This window comes from Melopsittacus undulatus, chromosome 7, assembly GCF_012275295.1.
Source record: "Melopsittacus undulatus isolate bMelUnd1 chromosome 7, bMelUnd1.mat.Z, whole genome shotgun sequence".
Classification (NCBI taxonomy): Eukaryota; Metazoa; Chordata; class Aves; order Psittaciformes; family Psittaculidae; genus Melopsittacus; species Melopsittacus undulatus.
The window spans coordinates 17,568,774-17,596,413 of NC_047533.1; the positions used below are offsets into that span (position 1 = coordinate 17,568,774).

General features: G+C 36.0%; 2 protein-coding genes across 5 annotated transcripts in view; one reads left to right on the forward strand and one right to left on the reverse strand.

The window, feature by feature from the left end:
• The first annotated feature begins 800 nt into the window (after positions 1–800).
• Positions 801–14,246, forward strand: PACRGL (parkin coregulated like). 2 transcript variants are annotated; one of them, XM_013128918.3, is made up of 9 exons: positions 801–1,142; positions 2,032–2,098; positions 3,704–3,849; positions 5,230–5,297; positions 6,358–6,448; positions 6,803–6,937; positions 8,324–8,431; positions 9,045–9,125; positions 11,380–14,246. In XM_013128918.3, exons 3-9 carry the CDS (start codon positions 3,721–3,723, stop codon positions 11,434–11,436), a joined length of 669 nt encoding a protein of 222 aa, XP_012984372.1. In that variant the 5' UTR covers positions 801–1,142; positions 2,032–2,098; positions 3,704–3,720; the 3' UTR covers positions 11,437–14,246. The 2 variants fall into 2 exon arrangements, with proteins under 2 accessions (XP_012984372.1, XP_030904268.1); XM_031048408.2 differs by lacking the exon at positions 11,380–14,246 and adding an exon at positions 9,478–10,171.
• KCNIP4 (potassium voltage-gated channel interacting protein 4) overlaps positions 14,234–27,640 on the reverse strand; it is a 148,626-nt gene continuing 135,219 nt past the window's right edge. For all 3 annotated transcript variants that reach the window (XM_031048407.1, XM_034064664.1, XM_005148456.2), the window contains exons 4-8: positions 27,483–27,553; positions 20,687–20,794; positions 19,508–19,612; positions 19,139–19,201; positions 14,234–14,398 (exon numbers count right to left, since the gene is read on the reverse strand). In XM_031048407.1, coding sequence (XP_030904267.1) covers positions 14,351–14,398; positions 19,139–19,201; positions 19,508–19,612; positions 20,687–20,794; positions 27,483–27,553 — 395 coding nt within the window. In that variant the 3' untranslated portion in view covers positions 14,234–14,350. The remainder of the gene's footprint in view (positions 14,399–19,138; positions 19,202–19,507; positions 19,613–20,686; positions 20,795–27,482; positions 27,554–27,640) is intronic.

A 27,640-nucleotide genomic window follows, 5' to 3' on the forward strand; every position in this document is an offset into this window, starting at 1 on the left:
TCAGCTCCTTGTTAAAAATTACATAAATGAGAAAGAATGCAGTGGTGGAAAGGTTGTATCCTGCACAATTCAAGCAAACCAAGAAAATATCTTGTTTGGAGATTGCTGTGTGCATGAAAGAATAAACCCATTTCTTGAAGAAAGCAAGAAAGCATTTTCATAATTATTTGGGCCCTTTTACCCAAAAGGTCGTTTACCACATTCAGATGTGATGTTGCATGAATAAACACTGTATTCATGACAAGAGATTTCAATATTCTGCAAGTGGGTTAACTGAAAAAAAAAAAAAGAAAAATTAATTATTGGAACAAAAAGCATCACAAATGGGAATGTCACCCTGCTCCTGAAAGCCAAACTTTTGTCACATAAAAATAAAAGCAAAATTAAATATTTCCAAATTGCGTTTCCAATGGGAAACTATTAAGACAGTGGATAAAAATGAGGGGCAATGTCACCTGGAAATGCACCAAACCCATTCTAATCACAAACATATATGGAGCCTTTTTATCTAATTTTTGCGCTTTCTTCACCAAGTACTGAACACTGATCAGTTAAGGACGGTGCCCCAGCTCCTCGCACTTCCTAGCAACCGAGCTGCCCCGGTAGGCTCGCCCGCACCGCGTCCAGCCCGGCAGGACGGTGCCGGGGTAACCCCAGGCCGCAGAGGCAGCCATATCAGCTCCGCGATCATCGTGCTTGGTCACCACTGAGTGCCGCTACTTCCCTCCGCCGCTGGCGCGGCCTGGCGAGGAAGATTGGCCTCTCGGAGGCCCGTAGTTTCCCTGGCAACCGGCAGGAAGCGTCGTGTATCGTGCGGCCCGGCCAGGCCGGGCCCGCGGGGAGTCCTCGGAGGGGTCTCAAGGATCCGGAATACTGCTGCCCACCGGGCCGGTGGTCCCTCTGGCCGCCTTCATCTAGGATTCCCCGCGAGAGAGCGGGAGCTGTGGGAAAGGGAGAGGGGCCCGAGGACGGGTTCGCGTCCCGCGTCTCACAGGGTCATTTGGTGTCCCGTGGAGGGTATCGGACCCGGGGCTCTGTGGTGACTGCCAGAGCTCTGCCTTTTAAGCCTCTTGGAGGTGCTGGATGCTCCTTCTTTCTTTCTCTCTCTGCTCTAACTGCTCTCCGGGAGAGCTGACATCGGGGTAAGGGAACAGCCTCGCTTTTAAAATCCTACTTACTTTCATTCTGCCTTTCTTAAGTGACTTCTAGAACCCAAAGTCCAGGAAGCACTTTTCCTGCTTTGGAAGACGTCTTTTAAAGGTGCCTTTTCTATTTCTGTTCAAGGATCTCTGTCCTTTGCTTGAAGTCTGTTCTCTGCCAGTAGGATGGTTCACTTCTGTGTCAAACCTGGTGAGTCAGTTGTTTGACTCACAACTGTACTGCTGTCTGCATTATCTACAAATGCATGTGGCTCTCCCAGCTCTTCACTACACAAGAACTTTTATCTTGCCCTGAAGACTAAGGCCTCCTTGTGAAAAATCCTTTTTCCACTCTCTGCCACCTCCTCCTCTGCCAATACATAGGCATGTTGTCTCAATTTAGTTTTTACAAACCCTTGTCACTGTCCTCAAGTCCTGTCTTTTGTCCCAAAGGGCTAACATTGTTCCTGCCTGTTGTCATGCCCTTTGTTGTTTACTTTATCTGATGGTAACTTTTGAATGCGTCAAGATTTTGTCATTATTTAAAATCTTAGTAAAGTCATTGGCATACATTTTGATTACTTCTTGGAAGAGAATTTGAATACATCTGAATTACTTCTGAATACTTTTCTGAGAAAAACATATTGTTAATAGCAAGATGAATGCATTGTGAGCAATTGTACATTGAGAAGGTTGACACTGATAGCACTATTTTGTGATATATAATGCTAATGTCAAGAATTTATCTCGTATTTTTATAGTGTAAAGCCATTTTGATTCTTATTTTCTGATAGTTAAAAATGTGTTTTCTAACACTAGTGTGATTAGAGTTTTGTGATAATGATCTGGCACTTACAAAAAATTTCTTCCTATGTTATTGTTTATCTTTTAGGGCTTCAGATTATTTCTGGGTTTAATGATCTGTGCTTTACAAGCAGAACAGTTCCCATAAGTGTCATGTAAGTTTTTGAATGCTCCGAAGAAACTTAATTGTCTAATTGTGGTATGTTAGTTCTTCTTTTAAAAAGACTGTCACTAGAAAATTATTATTATGAACATGGTAGGAAAAAGAAAACAAGGTCTGCAGTGGGTGAACTGATGAGTATCACGAGTCCTGATCAAATAATCAATCAAGAAGTATCAATTTTTTCTTTCAATTTTAGTTTTGCTTTCTATTTGTATTTTAACAAATATAGTGATCATTATTGCATGTTGTTTTTCAACATTCAGTAAAAACAGACATCGTGTTTAGTTCTTTTTTGCAAGTCATAAGGACATAGCATACTACATAGGTGCTGGGACCTTATCACAATTTACCAGAAACATAAATAATCCTAAAGATTTGGAAATAATCCTAGTACCTGACTAGAAACTCTGTTTGGAGGGAAGAATTAGAAGCTAAGCAAGGGCTGCATGTACAAGATTCTGGCAGAGATTAGAGCAGGTGGTTTATAAAGCTGAGGGCAAAGAAGCAGCATAGCAAAAAAAAACAGCCAGTCTAGTTCATCCCTATCTCAGTGTTTGGAATGTAATGTTGTAGACAAAACCAGGTGTCATCAACTTGGGAAAAGTGATGGCTGGATGGCAAGCACCATGCTCGTCCTTGTGACAATATTTGTGTGTATTATTTAATTGGCTTCCCATTGTTTTAATTTCTATACAGTGTCATTTTTTGTTTATGAAAGGGATGTAGTTTCTTATTTACTAAATTTTTTCTCCATCCAAACTGCACTGCAGCATAAATTACTGAACATTAACAATATTTAAAACTAGCATTTTCCCATTTTATAATTTTATTAACATTTGGAAACCTCTTGCCAGGTTTATTCATCAGTGTCAGGCTTGGTAAGTTAAAAGGCAATAGTCTTTTACTTTTATTAGGGACATTTTAACCCAGTTACAAACATGTATAGTAACACCTGTAGCTGGTGCGTTAACATTTAGAAGATATGTATACCTAAATCAGTATTTAAGGATGTATACGGAAAGCTATTTTTGCATTCTTTTTAAGAAAATACTTTAAATTCTTCTTACTGAATGAATTAGAATTAATTTTCTGTGTTTTTCCTTTGCTGCTTTACATTTCTGTTCTCTCGTGTTACTAATTCTGCTTTGTTCTTTGTGTTCTGAATCCACTTGCTCTTCTGTTCATTCCTTCATCCTGGCCATTCCTCAAATTGTTACTGTCCTCTGCTGTAACTTTACCCAACCAACCTATTTCACTCCTGGCAGTTCTGCTGAGCATCATAATACTGCTGGGATTTCTGCAGGCTACCCTAAAAGCAAACTAACTGATTTCACTTTTGCTGCAGTTGTCAAAGTACAGAAGTAGAGGGGAGTATTAGGAAATGTGTGTATTTGACAGGTGGAGTGACAAGACTGTCATAATTATCCCATGTACTGCATAAGATATGTAAGAATAAGCATTTGTTTTCTAGTACACTTATTGATATTTTCTTGATTGATTGTTCATGTCAGTCTTCAGGTTTGGGGATTCTAACATTTGACACTCTGTCACATAAGAATGAAAATTATTATACGTTTTTAATATTTATCTTTTCTAGAAGGCAATGTTTTCAGAATGTCATCAGGCATCCAAATAAAACCAAAGACTGCAGTACAGAAGAGCAAGACATCTTTGCCACATTCTCCACAACCTGCAACTAAACCAAAGCCTAGTGACAGGCTGAATCCTAAAACTATTGATCCAGTATGTATAAAATCATAGAATCATAGAATTTTTTTGGGTTGGGAAGGATCTTAAGATCATCTAGTTTCAATCTCCCTACCATAGGCAGGGACACCTCACAGCAGAGCATGTCATGCAAGGGTCTGTCCAACCTGGCCTTGAACACTGCCAGGGATGAAGTATAGGTGATGGGTTTTCTGTTTGTTTTACAGTTTTTCTGTCAGAATTAATTTCATTACTTTATGAAATACATCCAGGACATTCTTTTTCTGGTTCCATTGTGTAAATTTAAACTAAACTTTTGTTATTAATCGTATATTCCCTAATTTCTAAGCATAAAGGCCTGAGAAGTATGTTTATTACTTTTTTGGAAGAAGGGGAAAAGGGGGCTTGTTACAATTGTGGCATGGATGGTGACATTTTTATTTTATGTGTACTTTTGCCCTGAAAAGAGATTTAGAACTAATTGTTAAAAAGGGTTGGAGTTCATTTGATATAGTTATAAATTTTGACACCTGCTACTTTACAGGACCCAATTCCAGTTATACAACAAAACCAAGAATCAGGTATCATCTTGATGATCATTAAGAACTCATAATATCTAGCAAAATCACGCATTACTTGAAACTTGCAAATACTGTGGATATGTAATACTCTGGGAAGAATTTGTGTTCTCAGGAGAAGACTGATGAAAGGAGTTGTTTATTCACATAAGACTTGCAAGGAAGGTGTTTAATCTGAAAAGTAGCATTGAATGATCATGCTAACAAATAATATCATAGTTCATATACATAAGAAGCATGTAGGTGATAAAAGCCAAATTTGGATAGGCTTTCCTCCTGCGAAGCTGCTAGTTTCCTTCTCCAGTGAGTCTTTCCTAGATTCTCAGCCAATGTGAACCTTGCTGCTGATTTCCAGTGACCTTATACTGTTTTACCCAACATTTGGAGTTTCTCCCACATCTTTCCACCTTTTGTCTCTGCTTCGATCAAGATGGAACTGGAGTTCATGCCTTCTGCATGTTACCAATATAACAACAATAAGAGCATCAGGAAAGTGGGATGTCCTTAATCAATTAAGGAGAGAACCCATAAGATTTCTGAGTTAAGATTTGCAAGAGAAAATAGAAATACTGGGTATTCCAGTAGGAGAATGCTGATCCTACATTATTTATTAATTTTCACAACTTCCTAGCCAGATAATTCTGAAAAGCAGTTTTCTGGTAAATGTAGCAAATGTGTTTTCCACCCCCAAAGCTGCAGGGTTGGGGTATTTTATTAGTTTTAGAATCATGTGAATAAGTTCCTTCTATTAGTAAACTGGAGTTGTAACATATTTGTAAGAGTTATCAAACATTGTTATTAATAAATAATGTTTTTTTTTATTTTTCTGTTCTCACAGTTTAGTGATTATTCTCGACCAGCTTCTGCATTTGCTGCTGTATACGCTAAAGGTGGCATTCCATGCAGGTGGGTAGGCTTTGTTTATTTTTTTACTAAGTATGTGATGGTTAGGTAGAATTACACAGGTTGAAATACATCTGTTCATGTTTGATCTTTTAGTTAGCTGTTTGATTCCATTAATTTCTGAAAAGATTTCTGTACTTATCTCTTTTCAGAACAGAAAGTAATCTTCCATGTATTTGAAATTGTCTTCTTTTGGTTCTTTTTTTTTTTTATTATGTTGTGCATTAATACCAAAGCTATTTTTTAAAAATGCAGCTAGGTATTTGCAGATTTGCTAAAGTTCTTTCATGAAAGAAGTTTATTTCTTCAGATAATGGTGTTTACTTCTCCCTGCTAATAAAGATAATAGAATATGTGCCACTTTAGTAAGTAGACATCTTGCAGTCTTTTTTGTCTAGAGTAGTATAACAACATTTCTTGAACGTTCCAATTCTGTAGTTGTCAGCAATATCGCATGTTAACACAGCCAGTAGTAATTAATAGTTTGTGGTTCTGTAAATTACTTTTGTTTATTATATATTTGCCTAGTCAATAAGCGCTTTAGTGTTTTGTAAGTGGATGCAAAATTACATAATAAATATTTAAGTAATCATTAATGCATTAATATACATGTATAAAAATAGTCATTAATACACAACATTTTTATGTATCTTAGGAGTAACTGATGGATTCAAATATTATTTTCTTTTAGTTTCAATTGACTTCACTTGCCAATTGTTATTTGAGGAATATGTTTATTTATATTTATGAAAATAAGTGACTTTGCAAGGAGAGCATCTTCTGTGTCATTATGAGAGGCATCTATAAATTCTATAATTTTTTGTTCTGATTTCTGTGTGATTGGCAGCAAAATTTTGAAAACTGCCATATTTGGAAATTATAATAATTGCAGTGTTAAATACCATTATCCATTTCACTAAAGACAGCAGTATGTATTGAAATTGTGCATATAAAATTTTAGTAATGTTGCAAACCAAATTGTGATGTATTAAAAGTCAATAGTGATAGTAATAAATTATGTATTATTATATGTTAATTTGTTAAAACTTTACTTTTCATATAGGTTAGTGCATGGATCAGTAAAGCACAGACTGCAATGGGAATGCCTTCCTGAAACTGTTCCCTTTGATCCTCTTCTTGTGACATTGGCAGAGGTAAACTCTATTTTCTTGCAAAGTTAAGGATGCAGGACTTCCTAATTGAAAACAGCATTTTGTAACAAGTTAAGCAAGCTATCTCAGACTCACCTCCTAGGGAAATACAAAAAAATAATTGTGAGGATCTTGTATGAATGAAGATGGGCAAGAACATTGCCATTTCTAGTTCTTTAGTGAAGAATATTCTCTGAGCAAAATTGCAGTGGCTCCACATGGTGGAGTTAGTGTACTTTATGTTTTGAAGTGATGTAAGAAAATCTAAACATCTTGCTGGTATGTGCAACTTTTTTATTGTGTTTTTGTTTAAAAGAAGACTCGCTGTTAAGCAGACATGTTTTACATTTGCAACAGGGTCTGAGAGAGACAAAACATCCCTATACGTTTGTTTCAAAGGAGGGTTTTAAAGAATTACTTATGGTTGATGGTGCTACTGAGAAAGCAATTCCCTTATTGCCTCGTCTAGTTCCAGTCTTAAAGGCTGCACTGGTATGTCTTACTCTTCATGCAGATATTTTAATACAGGTTGTTTTGTTGTTTTTTTTGTTTTCTTTTTTGTTGTGCTTGTGAGGACTACATGGAAAAAGTAACACAATAAGTCCATTGCATAGGCTTTTGGCTTTCAACTCAAACAATTCTATGATACTCTGATTTAAAAATTCAAAACCTGCTACAAAGATAAACAGAATATGCCAGTGAGGAAAAGGGAGGAATACAGTTAAAATCGCTGAGGTCATATTCTTGATTTTTTAAACATTTTTAAGTTTTCTACTCATCAGAAAACAAAGTGAGGTAAAAGTATGGTCCTCAAAGGTAATCTTTTTTTGGATTATTTTCATAACTTTCAGAACTCTTTTCTGGTTCAGCTTCTTGCTATCCTTTAATCTACCTGTGGTTTAGTTCTGGTTATATAGAGGTCACTGAAAGGTTGAAAATTCTTTGTGATCTCAGATCAGAAGTGTAACAGAAGATCAGAATTGTGTGTTATGAGTATCTTTGGTTCAGTTTGGAAGACAAATAAGAAAAAATATTCTTATGTGTTCTTCCCATTACTGTTATTCATCTAGTAATTTTCATTGATGCACTATTTTGGTATAAAGTCTTGTTAAACCTTCTACTACACAAGCAGCCAATGACTTCTAATTAACAAGAGAAGGTTCAGGGCCCAAACATCAGAGTGGAAAAATGACTTTAAATAAAGGTCAGTATTAGTACAAGAACAAAATAAATTGTTGTGAATCAATTTCTCTACTAAGGGAAGAGTGAAAAAACAAAACCATTAGAGAACTCAGGTACAGAAGAACATCCCAATGGGAGTAATGACAGAGCACCCTTGAAGTAGGTAAAAGCCTGAGCGTTGCTGCAGGTGACAGAGCTGGCAAGAGACTAAATTAATTGAGCCAGAAAGTCGTTGGCTCCTGTGTTTCTCCAACAAAGACAGTTATTGTTAAGTATTACATAGATTCAGGGTACTGAATCCATTATATTTGTAACTAAAATATCATCTCCCAATTTCAACATATCACTATTTGAAGGGTTCTTTCTAATATGCTGGGAGCACTGAAATTGTTGGTGTAGTAAACTGTTTGGTTTGCATACCAAATTATTTATTTCATCATTAATAAATTATTAGTTTCCTTGTTTCAAAGGAAAGGCAAGAATTTCACTGACATTTTATGGATATTTTTGTACTCTACTTTAGAAGTACATGTTTTTTAAATATTACCTCTAGATACTAATATTGTTGCATTGTACTTGATTTCTAAACTTGTAACATTATAGCAAGTAGCAGTTACATAGTAATTTTAATTTTTAAAAATAACTTGTGCATTTGCCTGAATATTGCCAATGGGATTTTTCTTTCACCCTCTGGAGGCCCATCCAGATGATGAAGTGTTTGGAAGAGGATTGGATGCTTTAGTTCAACTGAGTGCTGTGGTTGGCCCATCTCTTAATGATCATCTTAAGCATCTACTCACAAATGTAAGTTTTTACTGCTATAGTAAAATATGATCTGTGTTTTTATGGTACTTTTGTTGAGATGTTTAGTATAATCTCTGCATAGATACAGTACAACTCAACAGTTCGATGAAAAACAAGCTTCATGTATTCCCCTGTGTAAGTCCATAATTCTTTAATAATATGGTGACTTATAAAGTTCTAGCGAGGTCCAAAAACTGTTAACATAAATTACGGAATAGTGGAAGATAAAAATAATAAAAAGATGCAGCTTCAAGCCTGAGGTTGAAATAGAGGCTGTGTTTTGAAGGGAAGTTTATGTTGAGTTTTGCATTTGAAGTGTGAACATTTAACAGATCTGTGAAAGTTCCAATAAATTCCCACTTCTTTCAGATGAGAATTCTGCACAAGGAAATTTTCAGTAAATAAAATTAGAGGGGGATTATGGAAAGTATTTTTATACTGAGTCCTTCTGTAGATATCCTTCCTCTCTCAGGATCACATCAGTGACAAGATATAAAGTGGTTCCTTTTCATCTTTATTTCATCTTATCTGTGGAAAGTTAAATTATATTGGCCTCTTTGCATCCACTGTACTATAGTGTGCTACTAACTTTTTTATTTTACTTTTCCTATAGCTTTCAAGAAGATTAATGAACAAGAAATTTAGAGAAAAAATTACTGTTGCTTTACAGAAGTTGGAGCAATATGGTGGAAAGGTGAGCTGATCTCATGACTATTCTGTACTCTTCACATTTCAATGCAACTTTGCCAAAACAGCTTCCATCTCTGGCTTTCAGATTTACCCCATTCTGAAAACTGCTTATTTTTTATATGTCACTACTATTCATATAGCATAAAACACAGAATTTTGCACTATGGCAATCAGCTGAGCTGTGTTCCAGTCCATGGTGAAAGAGTTGTTTTAGTCTGTTGATGTATTGAGTGGTAGCAGAAATGACATTAAGTCTAGTCTGGATAATCCATATCCTGACAGTTTGGCTTTGTTGTCACCCATTATTTATATTTCACTTTTCATTTTTGTTTTCCATTGTTTTAATCTCTGAGCAGGAAATTCACGAGAATGTCTCAGTAAAATATTCCAAAGGATCCATACATACATAGGAAGTTGCATGGCTGGACTCTTACAGAACAGCACATCAAGCCCCATTCAGGAGACCTCTATTTTTTGGAGCAAATGCACGTACATGTGGACTCCTACCTATGATACTTGCTTGGAACATTTCATTGTCCTTGATGGGAAGTTTATACAAACTTAGTAGTTAAACGAAATACTTGCTGCTCTTTCTTAAGAATTCTCCTTTTCTCTAGAAATATTTTTTTTTTCCCCCCAGGGTTTGAACTGGTATGACAAATGGGTTAATTGTGTGGGGTAAGATCTAGGATGCCTAAGTCCTTACTCCAAGTAAGGCGTTGCAACACTTCTTAGAAAGTTAATGCTTATGCTGAGGAGTAAAGCTTGTGAGCTCCTTGTACAGTCCATAGGGTAGGCTAGTTGTCTATGAAAAATGATCCAGGAATTCATCAAATGTCCAGGAATTCATCAAATGTCAACTAACAAATAGCTTCCTTCTCCTTCTGGAATATTAACACCTGAGTTGGGCTGGGTGCAGGCTATGCATTCCTTTCTTTTTGTGAGCCTACATACTTTTCTCAACAGGATTTACTCTTTCTAAAGCTTGAAAAGCTGTTGGGAAAGTAAAATAAAAAGGTTAGTTGCACAATATAGTACAGTAGCTGCAAAGAGGCCAATATAATTCTATTTTATTACATTAAATTTCCACAGAGAAAAGAGCTGTTATTGATGATGCCTGACCGTTCCCACTAATAGCTTATTATGGAGGTCACTTATTGTGGAAATCAGATAGTCACATTCCAGCCCACCTTGGTTAACCTAGAGGTTAGATCTACAATTGCTATAAATTAAAAATAAAATATAAAAAGAAAAAAAGTTTTAGTAGCAGATGGCAAAATATTTTTCTGCTGAACACTGTTGCCATTTTTTCTCATGTTACACGTGCAAAGAGAGAAGAAAAAAGAGAATACTGGCTTGGATATTCATACGGAAGAGAAAATACTGGCTTTCTTGACCCTGTGAACTCTTCCATGTATTATATTAAATGGTCATTGGTAAAGAATAGAAATAACCTAAAGAGTAGGGACCATAAATATAAGTTCTAATCTTGTACTTCATTTTTTGTGTGTGTGCGTGTTCTCATGTTCATTTAAGGGCAAAAGCAGTGTTTGTATTACAGACCTGAAAAACATCACAACAAATAAAGCAGCATGAGAGTTTTTTTGTTTAAATGAAGTGAGACAGAAAAGGAAAATTGCATCTCATCTTGACAATCTGAAAATTCAGTTCTAGATAATGTAACTAATCCAGAGAATCACTGACTTCTCATTCTTCTGTCTGTCCACTGATTTATTATAGTCTTGCCATCTTTGTGAGTAGGTCTCTCTGTAAATCATTTAAAAAAAAACTATAATAAGGTAAAAACATAAACTGGAAACAAACTCCTAAATTGTGATTGTACTCAATATTGTATAATACAACTAATGAATTTATAAAATTTCTATTCTACATGTTTTATAATGTATATGATTCTTACTTTTATTGAAAGGCCCTTACAAAGTATTACTTCTCTGTTTAAAAATCTGTATTATTTCATGTCTATATTTATGCTAGCTTTAGGTATGAATTTGCATATCTCTTCGATGTTTACTCTCCAGCACTATCTATCACAGTGGTCCATTTTTTCAGTTCATTGTTTTCAGCATTTTTGACAGTAAATTTCTCAGCAAATAGCAACTTTTCATTTTTTTATGATTTGATAATAATGAAGATAACTAAGTAAAAGTTGTGAATTATACAATTTATAGAGACTATATGAATACTGTCATATGTAGTACTAGTGCTTCTTGTTTCAATTTGTTTTATTTTCTCAACAGGCAACTATGGCTATCATCAAATCTAAAATTCCAACATACTGTTCTGTCTCCTCTTGAACAAGGAAACTGTAGCAATGTGTACTGTAAGGTGAAGTTTGGAAAGAAACTGCCTGTGAACGTCACTGACACTTATTTGGCGTATGATATAATTTCTTAAAATAATCACAACTGCTCAGTATTATGGAGAGTGGGAAAAATCCTATCAATTTATGCATATATAGTTATGGAAGACGAAGTCTATCTGTACTGGCTGCTGTTTGCATATGCATTGTGCTTACAATGACATTGACTAACTGGCTATTATTTCAAAAGCAGAGTAAATATTGATTCTTATTTTGTTGTAAATTACAATGTCCTTTAATATATCAGCAGTTCTTAATGTTTTGTACATTTGTGTGATGCAAAATAATTTGGCTTTAATTATTAAAATAGTATCTTAGTATCATATATGTACATCCACCTTTCAGAAACAACTTATTTTGTGCTGCAGGCACAGCTGATGAATTTTGGGCTCATCAGGATTTGCTGGGTTAGGTGTAGAGCTATGAGAAATAATCTGGACTTCTTGAGAGTCAGCTTTTAAAGGTATGAATGAGAATACACTAAACAGGTAGCATGCGGTGCAAAACTTAACTTGTTCAGTGCATTCTCAGCACATTGTTTTGAGAAGCTGGAGAAGCTTTGGAGAACACAGTGCAGAGGCATCAGGTTGCTCCATAGAGCCACAGCATAGGTTTTGCTCAACCCATTATTTCCAGTTATCTTTGAGCCTCCTGAATGTAAGCTAGATGTATCGGGCAACTTTGTAGTATTTACATTGTGCGCCCTTTGCATTGAGATCTGTAATGCCACAGATATGCTTAAGACCAGCCTGTGAATTCAGCACCAGACAAGCTAATACACTTCTGAATGTAGAAGCTATAAAAAAAAACCCCACTCTTATTAAAGACAATAAAAAGAGTGCAGAAGTCAGCTTACCTGACTGTCAAGCCTTGTAGGGGGCAGCATTTCTCCATGAACATATTTGAACTTGATAACAAAATAATTCCTAACAGGTCTTGTAATAAATATCCTTCAGGGTTCTCTGTGAGGGAGAGCTGACTGCGTAACAAAATACGCCACAAAACTTTTTTCCCCTGAGGAAAATTCCGGAATTTAAATCTGTTTTTTAAAGGTTGTGTTTTGTTGTTTTGGGTTGGTTTTTTTTTTTTGTCATCGGAAGATGCTGTTTCATGTGGTATTAAAAAAGTTTGTTGTACGAACATATGAAAGCAATTTCAGATTTTGTTTTTAACTTACCACTGCTTGGCTAAAGTAAATTTGCTTCAGGACAGTGCTAAGATCAGAACTGTGCAAAAGCAAGATCTATGTATTTAAGCCTCTTAAAAAATTAATCTTGTTGGCAAAAATGTTTAATTTGAAGAAATACAAGTATTTGCTTAACAAATTAAGAAAACCCGATCATGCTGCTCATTTTTCTTCATGTTTATTTTATTTTTTTTAACAAAATGTGCACATTTAGTTTACACAAACACACTACAGCAGATTTCAGGTGTACATGTATTGTACTACTCTTATCCTACACTGGTGATAGCAGAGCAGCCTTCAACATGCCTCCAACATCCCATGTCTACACCAGAATAGATACCTGATTTATTTTTCCGAAGAACACACCTGCAACATTTCTTTCTATTTCATTAATCCCCTTTCGCATTTTCTGCAGCAATGTCACAATGAAGATTGGCCTATATCTGATAGCATTTCACCTCTTTTGAGGAAACCTCTGTGGACTGTATATGTTAAAAATTACATCGATAGGGGGGCAGTGTTATAGTTAGGTACATATTTTTGTAGAAAAGTCCAGGTTCAGAATTAATGTAGCTCCAATCTTAATGAAGATGTGATCCTAAAAAAATGTAATGCATTTATTACACATAGATGATATTGTATAGCTGAAGTTTCCCATTCTTTCTTGATTCTGTCTCATAACCGAAGATATTGCAGAAAGTTGATACAGATGTTAGCCTGTCTAGCAGTCAGTCATTATTAATATATGCTACTACATAGTAATATTTATTCTGAGCACTGAGGCAGATGAAACATACCAAAGTTCATGCCTTTTTCTTCATTAAAGGCAGAAAAATACATACTCATGAAAACAGTTTTGGGTTTCTTCATGAAAAATTGAAGTTGGAAGATCCTTAATTTTAAGCAAAGAAATTTGCAGACACGTTGAAGAAGAATTACAAATACAGTATGTAGGACTCCTCTCATGATAAACTAAATGCAGATTCATTAGGTGTGATTGATAGAAGCTTACTCATATTTGTTAAGGAGTATATCTACCTATAAGCAATGTCTTTTTTTGTTCTACAGCAATTCTTTTCAAGTTACCTATTTCATTAGGTTTGGAGGGGTTTTTTTTAATAGAAAAGCAAGTCAGAGGTGGAAGGCAATAGCAGCATGATGTGCATTGCACATTGATTACAGCACTTTAACTCAAAGTATTATTCAAAAAATGACTACACCATACAAATGGGGAAAAAAAACAAACATGGTAATGCCTCTGTATAAATTAGAAGCTAATATTTGAGAAATACACTCAGACACCTGGAACTTAATCCAATACAAATGAGTAGCAAAACAGAATATTTAGTTAATCTCCTTGTCATAGTATCTATTTTATGAATGTGCTGGAATTATAATAATGTAAAGTCTTATTTTGTTTGGGTTTGGAGTGAAAACATGACTTTGCAGAGCAATCTTGTTAACTAGCCACTGCTGAAGTGCTAAATTGTATAATTTAAAAATATTTTTTGGGGAAAAGTTTATAATAAAAAATATATTTGCATAATACATGTCTCAGTGTAAAGCTGAGTAATTTTATTTATGATAAAGTGGAAATCCATCTTTTAGATAATGTTGCAGAATAACTCATATTTGTCCATTAATTGTAGACCTAATGTCTTCATTAAATCACATTTTCAAAGAGCTGCATGGATCTCATTATGTTCTCATCCTGTAAAAAAAAAAACAATAAACCAAAAATCATACACCATTACAAATATAGTTGGCCAATATCTATAGTGAAATGGGGTAGAGCTAACTGTATTTTAGTTAATGCTAACATTATTTTTGAGCTTGTTTGGAGAAATGGTTAGGAGAAAAAGGCTGATAATGGATCTATGCTTAAATAGGTTTGTGTATATATTAATTAAACTAAAACTATTCTATCAAGAATACAATAGCATGTAAGACAGTTAAGTCTGCAATATTTTGGAGGTTACAAGTTTATATGCAGTATAACAAAACACATATAGACAATAAATACTCAAAGAACAGTTGTATGTGAAGTGTGAATCCATACATGAAACTTCTACTCCTGTGTATCGCACACAAGAGCCTTCTTGCAAATCTGGTGCATTCTATTGCATAGCTAAGGGTGACTCAAATCTAAATGTGCATCTTTGCATGAACTGAAGGGTCAGTCAGTTCCATCACAACGCTCTGACTCCTCAGCTAAGATTTTCTGTGCATTCATACTGAAAGGTGTAGCAGGGGAAAGCAGTCAACTTCTGCTTTCTGATTACTTTGCATTGGGTAGGTAACAAACCCTTTGACACTCAGGCTCTGCATAATGCTTTCTGATGCATTGCTGTGTACCTTGGGTTTTATCAGTAGCTAACTCAGCAAAGCAGTCAGCAAAAACTATTTTTTTGTAAAAAAGATTTACCTTTCAGTGTATAGAATAAACAGTTTACTTGTAGTAGCCCATATTTGGTAGTGCTTTTGGATCAACAGTTGGAGTACAATAAAAGATATATTCAATACAAGAGTATATTACGTGTTCATTTACAATTTGCTGGTCTCCAGTGTAATAATCCTCTCTCTTATTCTGAGTGCAAACCCTTTAGTACTTGGAGAGATAATCTAGCCATCTTTAATTCCAGAGAGTAAAAAAACTGAATTTCATACACTGTTTTAGGAATTCATGAAAGAGGTATATGAAACCCCCACTTAGGTAAGTTGTCTTATGCCATTCTCCTATATACTTTTAGTAGTTTTTTATTCCATCTTCAAAAAAAAAAGAATAAAAAAAAAGCAGATGCTTGCACCAGAATCCTTTGGCAAGTGTATCTTTCTCATTTGTCCCCTTTTTTTGTACATTTTTCTAAACAATTTTTTTGTCATGGATTTGTTTAATGATTCCTAACTCAAGACATTAGGAGGTGTTAGTGCTTATGAAAAGATAGTCCATATGACACACAAAACATGGATCAATGAACTTTGCTAGGTCAGACACAACCGTTTTCCTTAGTGAAGTTTGAGATGGCTCACTTGTTGTTTTAAGGCTAGCCCAGACCATCAGCACTATGTATGGAATAGGTTACTCCTGCAGAAAATATTTATCCCAGAAGCCTTTTTATTATTAAGACCTTTACATCATTCAACCTGACATTCACCTATGCACCACGCATGCCTTAGTCCTTTGCCTCTGTAGTACTGTTGCTGTAGATAGGAAGTAATGCCTGAGTCAGAGCATTTTCCGCCAGCACCAAGCAGTGAAAGGAGAAAGGTGGGGAACTGAGGAGCACCTCACCCTCAAGTTACCCAACTACTGTTTCCCAAGACCTCTCTCTGCTGTTTGGAACCTTACACAAAGCAGGACATAGGGCACCTGCTTTGGGGGGCTCAGTCCAGCATACATAGGGCCATTTTTGTTGTGGGAGCAGACACCTGGAGTCTGAATGGCAGACTGGTTTTCACACACATGGGTAGGGAGGGCAGGGAAATCAGGTCATACACATTCCCTGTCCCGACAGAGGGAGGATTAGGGGAAGCACTTTTGAAGTCCTTACATAACTATGGGAAAAGAGTGGTCCTTATACCCAGTAACCAGAGACGACCATGCTCAAAACCTGAATGATTTGTAAATCCCTATATGACCGTTTAACATTCTGTGAGTGGACAGCCCATTCTTTGTACTGGGACCATGAATTAAGAGTCTTGAACTTGCTGTATACTTCAGGCTGTACAGTGCCAAACTGGTACTTAGCACAAAGTACTATGTACTTTATTAAAAAGGCACGTGTGCGTATGAGTGCCTAAGAACACACCAGAGACTCCTGATGTTGCAAAAAAATCTCAAGAATCTATCCCAGGCACCTGAAGTGAAGTCTTTGTAAGAGCAAGGAGGAGCACAACAGAGCATATCTGAATATCATGCACACATGTACCTTTTTAATAAAGTACCACCAGAGCTGTCAAAACCTAGATAGCAGCAGATGTGCTGTGCCACTGTCCTGAACATACTGATTTTGGTAAGCAATAGTTAATAGAACTAGCAGTGGTGTAAAGAGAGGGCCAAGTGTGATTAAAAGTGTGGACTGATTTCCCTAGGAGTAAAACTTGAACAAATGAGTACAGCTCAGAAAAGATACTGAGTGAAGGGCAATAACAGTAAGCGCTATTTTACATAATATTTTACATAACATCAGAACATATAGAAAACATAAAAATATTGCATGGTAGGTCTAAAGCACAGGCAGATTTACTACAGGAAAGATCACAGGATCATTTAATTTTGCTTTTGGCATTATTAAATGCTTATGAAAGATGAGACACCTCACTCCTGGAGTGGTGTGACTTGCTGCATGCTGAGGCAAGACAGGAACAGGAACCTTACCTTTTTAGGTTGGTCTTGTACCTATTAAGATATTAAAAAGAGGTTTTGCTACAGCTGTGTTTAAAAAGAAGCAGCCACTACTGTTCTTTGTGAAAAACGTAATGTGAAAAATGGCTGAAGCCACGTTAACAACTGAATCAAGTTTCTTGAAGGATTCAGCTAGAATCCTAACCCCAAATCTCATTTCTCAACCAAGTCTTGATGCAAGCATGAATTACACACTTTGCAGCTCAGATGTCTTTATGAAAGAACAGGTCTTAGTAGGTAGAGAAATAAAAATTTAGGCAGCGAGATACTTTTGTATCAAAAAACATTGCCACCTTTGAAGTTAAAAGCAAGTGAAGGTAAGCGTCATGACGAGAAATGTGGTCTGTCATGGCAGTTTAGAGAACATCTCTCTCACATATACGCTGAATACTCAGAAGAGGTAAATAAGAAATCTAACAGACGTAAGAACCTGTTGAACCACACTGCAAAAGGAGACCAGGCAATTCCTTACTGAAGGTACTAATTTTCTTCATAAATGAAACACTCAGCCCATCACCATAATTGCTGTCATATCCAGATTAATCTGTCATTTAACTTCCAGAATTTTGCACTTTCAGCTGGGAAATTAATCTCTTCACCATTTCTAATGATCACTCGGCTTTAGCAGAGCAAGAACAAGATAGACAAGCTAGAGCCAGTGCAGTAGAGCACTGCTGACAGTCAAGACATTACCCAGTACCGATTGCTAAGGGTATACAGAATAGCCACAGAAGAGCTGTTCCTTTTCATCCACCAAAATCAGCGGATTAAAATCAAACAGAATCACTTGCTAGGCAGCTGTGCTCATGAGAGCAACCCCAAGGAATACTACAGAGGCATATAAAAATAGAACAATTTTAGAGCTTCTTTTCTATTTCCTTTTCACCTTTTCCTATTACAAATTGTTAAAAATCTTATCACTCATTAACTGCATTTATCTTGCTAGTCTTGTTCTCTCCCGTCTCTTGTCTACTACTGTCGGTATAGGAGTTATGCAACACACAGAGGTCATATTGCTGGTCTATGTCAGCTTCATATTAATCAGTCAGCCTGGAAAAGGGATCAGTAGAACACTAATAATTCCTTATATTTATCACTGTTACAAATAGTGTTGGGTTTATTTGCTACATCAACTTTAATAACATATGATTACCTTATCACTGGATCTAACATGACAATTTACAGTACTTAATAAACTCTTATCACACCAGAGTCATCATCATTATTCTGTATTATATCCTGTTGTACTTTTAACTGACAAATTAATAATAGTTCCTTACATTTCTGAAAATACAACTTATCTTTCCTTATAATGTCTCCTGGTCTGAGTGCAGGCTGGTCTCTGAAGGGCAGAGGAGCAAAACCAGGCTGCAATTCCTGCTGCAGAAGTTTATTCTCATTCCTGGCTGTGGAGGCAAGTAGCTGCTTTCAGCAGCTGAAGGAAATTAACAGTCACCTGGGTAGTGTAAACACTTGCAACTGATAATCACAATCAGTTCTCACTCCCTTGCCTTCACAAAACTTGCCTGCTGTTAACTCCTGCCATCCAACACTGCAAGCTCCTTGTACTCTCATTTTTAAGGCCTCCATCATGTCATGATTTGCTGGTGGAGAAAACTCCTATTAGATGAAAAATTTTCAAGCAATACTAATATTATTATTATTGCTATGCCTGTATGCCAGTTGTAAGAGGGATGTGTTCCCCAGCATGAGCAGAAGATAGAAATAAATATTTTTCTGAATGTGAAGAAACCTTCTGCCATCAAATACCAGCAAAGCACTGTTAACGAGACCAGGGATGCAGACAGTTTTCCTGTAAGTAATGACGGCTTGCATATAGCATTTCTTCTAGAGATTAAGGAAACAAATTTATTTAGATTGTTCAGCGTTTTTCTGTAATGGTGTACATACATACTCTACCTTGGGAAAATACTGCCTCTGGTTATTAGGATTACCATCACTGTCACTCCAGAAATCTGTGTAGCGCTATGATCCACCTGACAGCATTAACAGATAAAAGTTCAGTACTTATCACTGGGTACTTACTTTCTGGCAGCTCTCAATGAATTCATCTATGGTAACTACTCCATCTTTGTTTTTGTCCATTTTCTGTTGAGAAAGAATAAGAATGTATGTTTATCCTCCTGAAATCCTGTGTAAAATAAGTCCTTTTTATTACCAATTTTAGCTATATGTCAGCCTAAGGAATAACCAGGCCAAAATGCTGTAAGGATGTGGTGACATTGTAGAATAAGTGTAAGGAGCTCATTGTTGAAAAAGAAAGGTATGATGTGTAGATCTGAGAAACATGGGACAGAACCACAGAGAAGAATATGAATTATAAAATCGGTAGGGTATACAATGTAACATACCTGCTAACAGAGACGGGTTTTGGCTTTATGTTACGCAACCCACCTGGAAAAACGTTTCCACGTGTTGTCTAGGTGCATCCTCCTTGAGAATAGGATAGGTGCATTTTCCCATCATATCATATATTGCTTTCATGATATCAAGCATTTCCTGAAGAAAAAACAATATGTCTGTGTAACGTAAGGTGCATTGTAGATACTGCTTTAACGCAGAACACAAAAATTATTTTAGGATTTATATTTTAGAATAAAATTTTGAGATTATGCCTGTTATTTTATATCTGAACAGCTTCAAGGAGGAGTTACTAGGTTACTATATTCCTAGAAATTCTAGCATGTTCAGTTTTCAGAGACACACTTCTTAAATACATGCAGATGTGTAATTTTGGTTTTAAATGGATTGTGAGAAGAATTTCCTGAGGTCTTGTTAAAACTAAACAGAAGTTCTGTAACACCAAGTGAATGGTCAAAGCATATCAGCTTCTTACAACTGAGTTTTTCATAGAGAAAACAGACCCCCCCCTGCATATACTTGCACATAGTGGTCTTCCCTTTATATCAAAAGCTTTGAATTTTGTTAATAGAATGGCTTGTGAAAACTAGAATAACTATAAAAGCAAGTCTTCTGCCAGTATGCTGCAAAATTGTTCTATAGATCACCCTTTTGTAATAATTATGAGGTGATTTTTCTAAGTGTAAAATTATAAGTGTAATATTTACATAAACACCCACTTTGAAAAAAGTTTTATTTTTTGTGTATCTTAAACCATGACATTATGAAAGCACTTATTTGGTCCCACTGTAATTCAAATACATGTTTGAATCCTTCCAGAATAAAAGATGTAGAAATCTTTTGATATAAATTTTGTTTCAAACAAAAATTTTTAGACATTGATTCATAAAATGAGTAACAATTATGGCCCATGTACTTTTTCTGTCCAAATAGCCTACCAGACTAATTTACTCTAGTGACTCTTTGTGAAAGTACATAGGCATAAGTTGAAAACAAACATTTCTGTACCTGAGGAACCATGACCTTTTACATTTTCTGTGAAGATTTCCCCTTATCAATTTTTATATACGCTTTCAAAATGAGAAAATGGCTTTATTTTTAGCATGTCTAGTTTCATAATATGTAATTTGACATTGAAGCCGTTTTCTTTGAAAGCAAGACTTACATATACAACCTCTATTTTCAGTGATTAGTTTAAAAAGTAGGCCTTACCTCTTTAGTTATATATCCATCTTTATTTATATCATACAAATTGAAAGCCCACTTCAGTTTCTCTTGTACTGTTCCTCGGAGTAAAATGGAGAGACCCATAACAAAATCCTAAATAGACAAGAGGTCTTGGTCAGCTTGGGATTGAGCAGTTTTTCACAAACACTCAGAAATCCATAATAATACATTTGTCAGAAGCACAGGTGTCTGGAAAAATGGGTTGTTTCTATTTTTTTTGCTTCACGGTAAGTCTTAAGGATTGCTGTTTTTTTACAAATAATTAACAATCTGAGCACTGTTTGCCACACTAATAAATTTTTTTTTATAAATTACTTTTTTATAAAATAAGCCATAATTTTCTGTTAGTGGATTTATCCTCTGAAATGCCTCACATAAGCAGTTCCTCAACTTAATAAGAGGGAAAAGCAATTCCCATGGTTTAATGGCCCAAAAAATAGCTCAAGTGGCAGTTAGAATAAGCACAGGAGACCAATTTTGGGAGAACTACTTACTAAGGATCATTAAATTCTTGTTAAATCTATACCTTGTTGGAAGTGGAATATGTGGTCCCAGACCTCTTAGATGAATCTGTTTCAGCCAACATCTGAAATTTCATGTATGCTACAGTACACCTCAATACTTAAACCTTTTATTACAGATATTATAGGGAGTAATATTTATGATGTGTATAACCTTAAAGCTTTTGTGACCGACCAAAGCTCTATTGTAGAGCTATTCCACAGAAATAAATCAGAAGACTTTTGATATTATAAATAGGTTATAGATTTTTGTTTCATAAGTAATACTCTTTAGACAGCACAAATCTTATCTACATTTAGTAAGCATCTTCCAGATGGGGGAAAATATCAACTGAGATGTGCCATCATCTGTCTTCTGTATTTCTTAGCATATTAACTTTTTTAAAACAGCGGTTTTTTTTCCCTAGCTATCTTCTCCTCCTTTTCCATTTGATAAGCTTGAAACCCATAAATCTTTGAAACTCTCCCAATAATAGGTTGAGCAGAATATGGTAAGAGTTTATATTTAAGTGTGCACTTCTACGTCATCAGTTAAGACAGACAAGATGTCTTAGAGTAACATTAAGACCGAGATAATAAAAGCTGAAAAATTTGTTACTGGCACCAGCAAAGTTTATGCATTCCCTTAAAACAGTAACAATGGAAAAGACTGCACTGAGGTTAGACACCAGTTACATAGGTCTGATGTACTACACAGTCAAGTATACCCAATAAAGTGATGCATACACAGATATCATGGCCTCTGGTGGATATAGTAGGGTCAGACAGCTCCTTTGACAGCTTCGGGCTTCTTAACATTCAAGTGGTATGTTCTGGGTTTGCTCAGCCTGTCATTGGTATATGTGCCCTTTGGGGTAAATGGATACAGTAATCTTGACAGAGTTTTGCTCAACTTGTCTACATCTCAATGACTAATTGAGGGTCACAGGGTTAAATCTCCAAAAGCTCTTTAACTATGTACTATACAGCATTAAAATGTTAAAAAAAATTCAGAACATATTTGATCACATTACAGCATTAGCAATTAACCTTTTTAATTCAGTAATATACTTTTGAATCTTTTCTGCACTGTTTCACATTCTTGATGTGGCTTTTCCTGAAGTCATTACCAAAGGTCTCCAGTAACTTTATTTCCTTAGAGTATTATAGTTCAGAACTCTAAATTAATTTTTAATTTGGTACCAGCAACATTTTTTAACTTATTCTACATGAACCATATATATTTTTCTTTTTCTCATTATTTCTCTTTTTTCCTTTCTTTTGCAGTTACCGTCAACTCAGTGACACACGAATCAGGCACACCATTTAGAAGGCAGCATGAACCTAACTCCCCATTACAGTATCAGCATAGCCAGATGTGCTTTCATTTCTGGTTTAGACAACTCTTCATTAGGAACTGTAGTGGTAGGACAAGGGGTAACAGGTTCAAACTTAAACAGAGGAAGTTTAGATTGGATATAAGGAAGAAGTTCTTTACTGTAAGGGTGGTGAGGCACTGGAATGGGTTGCCCAGGGATGTTGTGAACGTGGGTGAGGTGGGTCTGGACAGAGCCTTGGGTGACATGGTTTAGTGTGAGGTGTCCCTACCCACGGTAGGGGGTTGGAACTAGATGATCTTAAGTTCCTTTCCAACCCGAATTATTCTATAATTCTGTCCTATAATTCAGTGATTCTAAATGATTCTGGAGAGAGGAATTCTATTTATAGAACCTATTTTTTTAAATAAGATTCACAATACTTCCTAGACACTTACATGCCCTAAAGTTGCCAACACTGTCTACTGAGAGGGACAGTCCTGCTCAACTGAGCATCTGATGAGCATGCTAATACCTGTGAAGACCTCCATTAAGTGCCAAACTCTTCTGTACTTAACTTTGATTCTGCAAGAAAGGGGGATGTCTCACTGAAGGGTGACAGCTTCACCTGTACTGGAGGCTCTCTGTGCTCAGTATCACAACTTGCTCACATTCCCATTCTGCACTACAGCTGTATAGAGCCTCTGTCATTTGGGATTAACTTGTATTTGTTTGGGTTGTTTCTGCAGGAGTAATTATCTCTAGAAAGGTTGTTGATGACTTTCTGATTGCTTTATCAAATCTTTGGGGAAAACTAGTTCATTAATAAATTAATTAACAAGCTTAATAGTATGCTGTCCATATATCCATAGGAAAGCTTAAAATTATATCCCCTTATCCTTCGTTCAATACCAGAAGTAAGTAGGCAGGCACCTAAATCCATTTTTGGATTTAGACCTTGGGATTTTGGAAAGGCACCAAGTGATGAATGTCAGTCACACAAGTGGTAGAGCCCTGGCATGCACAAAACAAAGAATAGAAGCTGCTGTTAAGAGGAAATATATTTCTTTGTAGCTACAGCTGATATTAAAATGCTTATGAGATCACTACTGTCCTGAGAAAAATTAGCTCATTTCCTACATGACATGAACAGGGATTTTAGCATTGAACATGGAGAACTGCACTTGTGAACCTCATGAAGTTCAACAAGACGAAGTGCAAGGTCCTGCACCTGGATCAGGGCAATCTCAAGCACAAACACAGACTGAGCAGAGAATGAATTCAGAGCAGCCATGAGGAGAAAGACTTGGGGATGCTGGATGACAAAGAGCTCAGCTGAGCTGGCAGTATTCGCTTGCAGCACAGAAAGCCAACCACATACTAGGCTGCATCAAAAGGATCACGACCAGCAGATTGAAGGAGGTGATCCTGCCCCTCTACTCTTGTGAGACCCCACTTGAAGTACTGCATTCAGGTCTGGGGCCACAACAAAAAAAGGATTTGGATCTGCTGGACTGATTCCAAAGGAGGGGCAAGAAGATTATAAGAGAGCTGGAGCATCTCTCCTATGGAGACAGGCTGAGAGAACTGGGCTTTTTTAGTCTGGAGAAGGCTGTGGGGAGATCTTAGAGCAGCTTCCAGTGCCAAAAAGGGACCTAAAGAAATCTGGAGAGGGATTTTTTACAAGGGTATGAAGGAACAGAACAAGGAGGAATGGCTTTAAGCTGACAGAGGGCAGATTTAGATTAGATACTAGGAAAAAGTTCTTCACTGTGAGGGTGGTGAGGCACTGGAACAGGTTGCCCAGAGAGGCTGTAGATGTTCCATCCCTGGCAGTGTTCAAGGCCAGTTTGGATAGGGCTTTGAGCTAGCTGGTCTAGTGGAAGGTGTCCCTGCCCATAGGAGTGGAACTGGATGATCTTTAGCGTCCCTTAAAACACAAACCATTCTAACTATTCATTAAACTGCTATCCTCATGTTACTGCCTTGCAAACAATGACTGTTTATCACTGTAGTGAAATATCAAAGTTGTGTTTGATTAAGATCTGAACTGTCCTATCGAATTGAGTTAGCATGCTTGTTAATTTATTAATTATGCAAAATTCTCAGGTTACAATTGAGGAATAAAGGAATCAGTAAATCGTTTGCTAAGTTCTTTGCTAAGAATTTACTTTTGGAGAAACAAATTTAAGTTTGATTTTGTTTAAAAATGTCAAAAACCTTTAAACATCTCCATTGCATTTGGGCACAGCTTTGCACTTTAAGGCACTGACAATTGGTGGGGTTACTGAGTGGCTTTTCCCTCATCAAGATCACATTCAGAATACCCTTAACCAGCAGATACAACAAACTAAACTGATTTGGATATTTGCATATAGCTGTAATGTGCTTTACATTTGAGTATTGAAGTTAATTAGCTTAGATTTTCCTGACTCTATAAATAGGCTTGAGGGCCAGATCTTCGTTTTGGTTCAGTTATGAAATTCATTCATCAAGTGAAAACTTTTCTGTCACATCTGCTCTCTGATTAAAAAAGTTCACTAATAAGCCAAAAGACCCCTTCAATAGCTGGGTCACTAGGTTGTCTGAAAGTTTGTCACTGATGTTAAAGCAAAACTAGTTGGCATAACTAATTTTGGAAATAAATTGGTGTCAGAATTCATATAATTATGGGATATGGAGATATAGGTTCAAGCAGTTTCGTGAGTTTTTTTATGCTACACGAAATGCTTCAGTTGGAGGGCCTGACTCTTATCAGAGCATATAGAGATTTAGGGATGACAAAACTCTAAGGACATAGCAATCTCACCAGGCAATCTCATCCAAAGAAGGTATGCATTTAAGTTGTCCTAAAGTCTAACACTTTATTGTTGATGATTGAAAATTTGAGGAAAAAAGAGCAAAAAGCTGGAACAAATTCTCCCTTTTTTCTTCCTCACAACTCCAGCTACCACTGCTTCATTAGAAAAATAAGAGTGCAACACCAAAAATGTCATTCTTACCTACATTCTTTCAGTACCATTTCAGTTTTTCAATCCTTTTTACATAGAAGAGAGCATTTTCCATAATCAGTTGTTATATTAAATTGTATTTACTCCTACACTTTGATGCAGAAAGTAAATTGGGATGATTACTTATTCCCCAAATTTTCAAATCACTCTCCCTTTCTACCTTTTGTGCTGTTTGGTTGGGATTTTTTTGGTAGGGGTTTGTGGTTTTTTTTTTTCTAATAGAAATTAGAAAACTAGAGTGCAGATTGGTATACAAAGAATATGGCACAGTTGCACCTATGATAAAAAGGAGCAGGGAAAAATACGACAATTGTATTTTTCACATTTCAGAATATCTACTTTCACATTTTGCAGCTGCTTTCACATGATTAGGAAAGAACCTTAACATTTCTAACATAAGAAGGATGCTTTTAGAATGGCTGTCATATAGTTTGTAAGTATAATGTTGCAACATGGCACAAGGACACAGAAGCAAGATTATTTTGATGGCAGTAGAGTTATGCTGGTTTCACAATTAGTGCAAATAATAGCAAAGCCTGTATCGCTCTTTAGAGTCTATATTGAACAAAAGTAAGCTGGAAATCTGTTTTGTCAATGACAAAAATCCCACTGCTTCTTTTATTTCCTGGTTTATTTTCTCCAAACCCCTTTTTGTACACAGACCTGCACTTTTGAGATATTCAAATCCCTTAAAAAGGGATTCATATTTACTGCATTTCTTAAAGCTTTCTATCTGAGACACAAATGTTAACAAATTGTTCAGGAAAGATACAAAAGCTTCTTTTATTCTTATTATTCTTAATGTTAACAGCAGAAATACTTCTCAAATACTGATGCTGATTTTTTTTCTCTCATTACCTCTGCTTTTGCTGATTTAACCACAAAGATTCCTTGTAGAAATAGCTTACGTAGAGAAGATGTAAATAAAACCTCCATTCCTGTTTCTGCCTTCACACAGAGCCCATTGATTCCAGCTGCCCATGAAACAGGTAGATAGGGTTTATGTTTTTCTAAATAAATGCAAATAACCCCCCACAAAATGGCCTGGTTATGTTCCCACCTGAAGTATAGATTTCCAATTGCAATTCACCTACCTGCTTGGCGAGGCATCTCTTTCTATATTACATCAATAATAAAGCAATGGAAATGTTTTTAAGAAGTTCTGGCAGACCTCACATCATCGTTCACTCAAGTAAATCATAAAAATGTGTAGGACATTTGAACATATTTAAAGTGGGTGTATTTATCATAATCCAGTCTCAAGTTATAAGGATACAATTTGTCCATTATAAACAAAACAAAGGAAAACAAGACAAAGCAAACATACACTTTTGGAAATGAACCAAGACTATTTAATTCTATCCCTCAAAATAATGGCTCCCTCACAGTGTTTTGTACACCCTACTTTAAACTATTGCAGTGAGTTGCCTTTTTACCATATTGCATTGACGACCTCAGCCTTAGCAGGGAACGGCAGAATTTTGAATACAGATTAGGCAGTTCAACAGAGGAAGAATGAATTTCAAATTCTTGTGCTTTTAAATACATTTGCTTTAAAGCCTTTTTTTCTGCAGAACATTCTCCTGGAAAATAATACTGTATGTGAGCAATCCTATTTTGGCTGAGTCATCCCCATAATATCAGTTGTAGTTAAGAGTCCTTCTCACCTTGCAGAGGTAGGGAGGATGATAAGGATTATTTTATGTAACTTGTTTATAAATTGGGTTACAGATTTATGTAAGTATTACATAGCAGTATGGTTTGAGTTACCAATTAGGGATATACAATTATAAAATAATAAATATTACTTTTGTTAATACTTTGGAAAAACTTTGAGTCATATAAGCTAATTTTTAATAATGTAAGACATATAGTAAAAGCCACGAAACTGAACTTAATTACAAAGCATGGCAAAATATTCAATTGCAGAGAAAGAAGTAACAGCATAACTTACCTCAAAACTTACAGATCCATTGTGATCAGTGTCAAATGCATTAAACAGAAAATGTGCATAAGTTGTGGAATCTACAATTTAAAACAGTAAAAATAATTAATAGTAAGCACATCTCATCTGAACAAATAGCAAAGTCACATTGCTGTAATCTGAAGCAA

What these genes read in the sequence shown, in the direction of transcription:
- PACRGL (XM_013128918.3), top strand. Translation starts at nt 3,721, where the DNA reads ATGTCATCAGGCATCCAAATAAAACCAAAGACTGCAGTACAGAAGAGC. An exon ending in ATCCTAAAACTATTGATCCA is followed by an intron (nt 3,850 to 5,229) that starts GTATGTATAAAA and finishes CTGTTCTCACAG; the next exon opens with TTTAGTGATTATTCTCGACC. An exon ending in TTAAGCATCTACTCACAAAT is followed by an intron (nt 8,432 to 9,044) that starts GTAAGTTTTTAC and finishes CTTTTCCTATAG; the next exon opens with CTTTCAAGAAGATTAATGAA.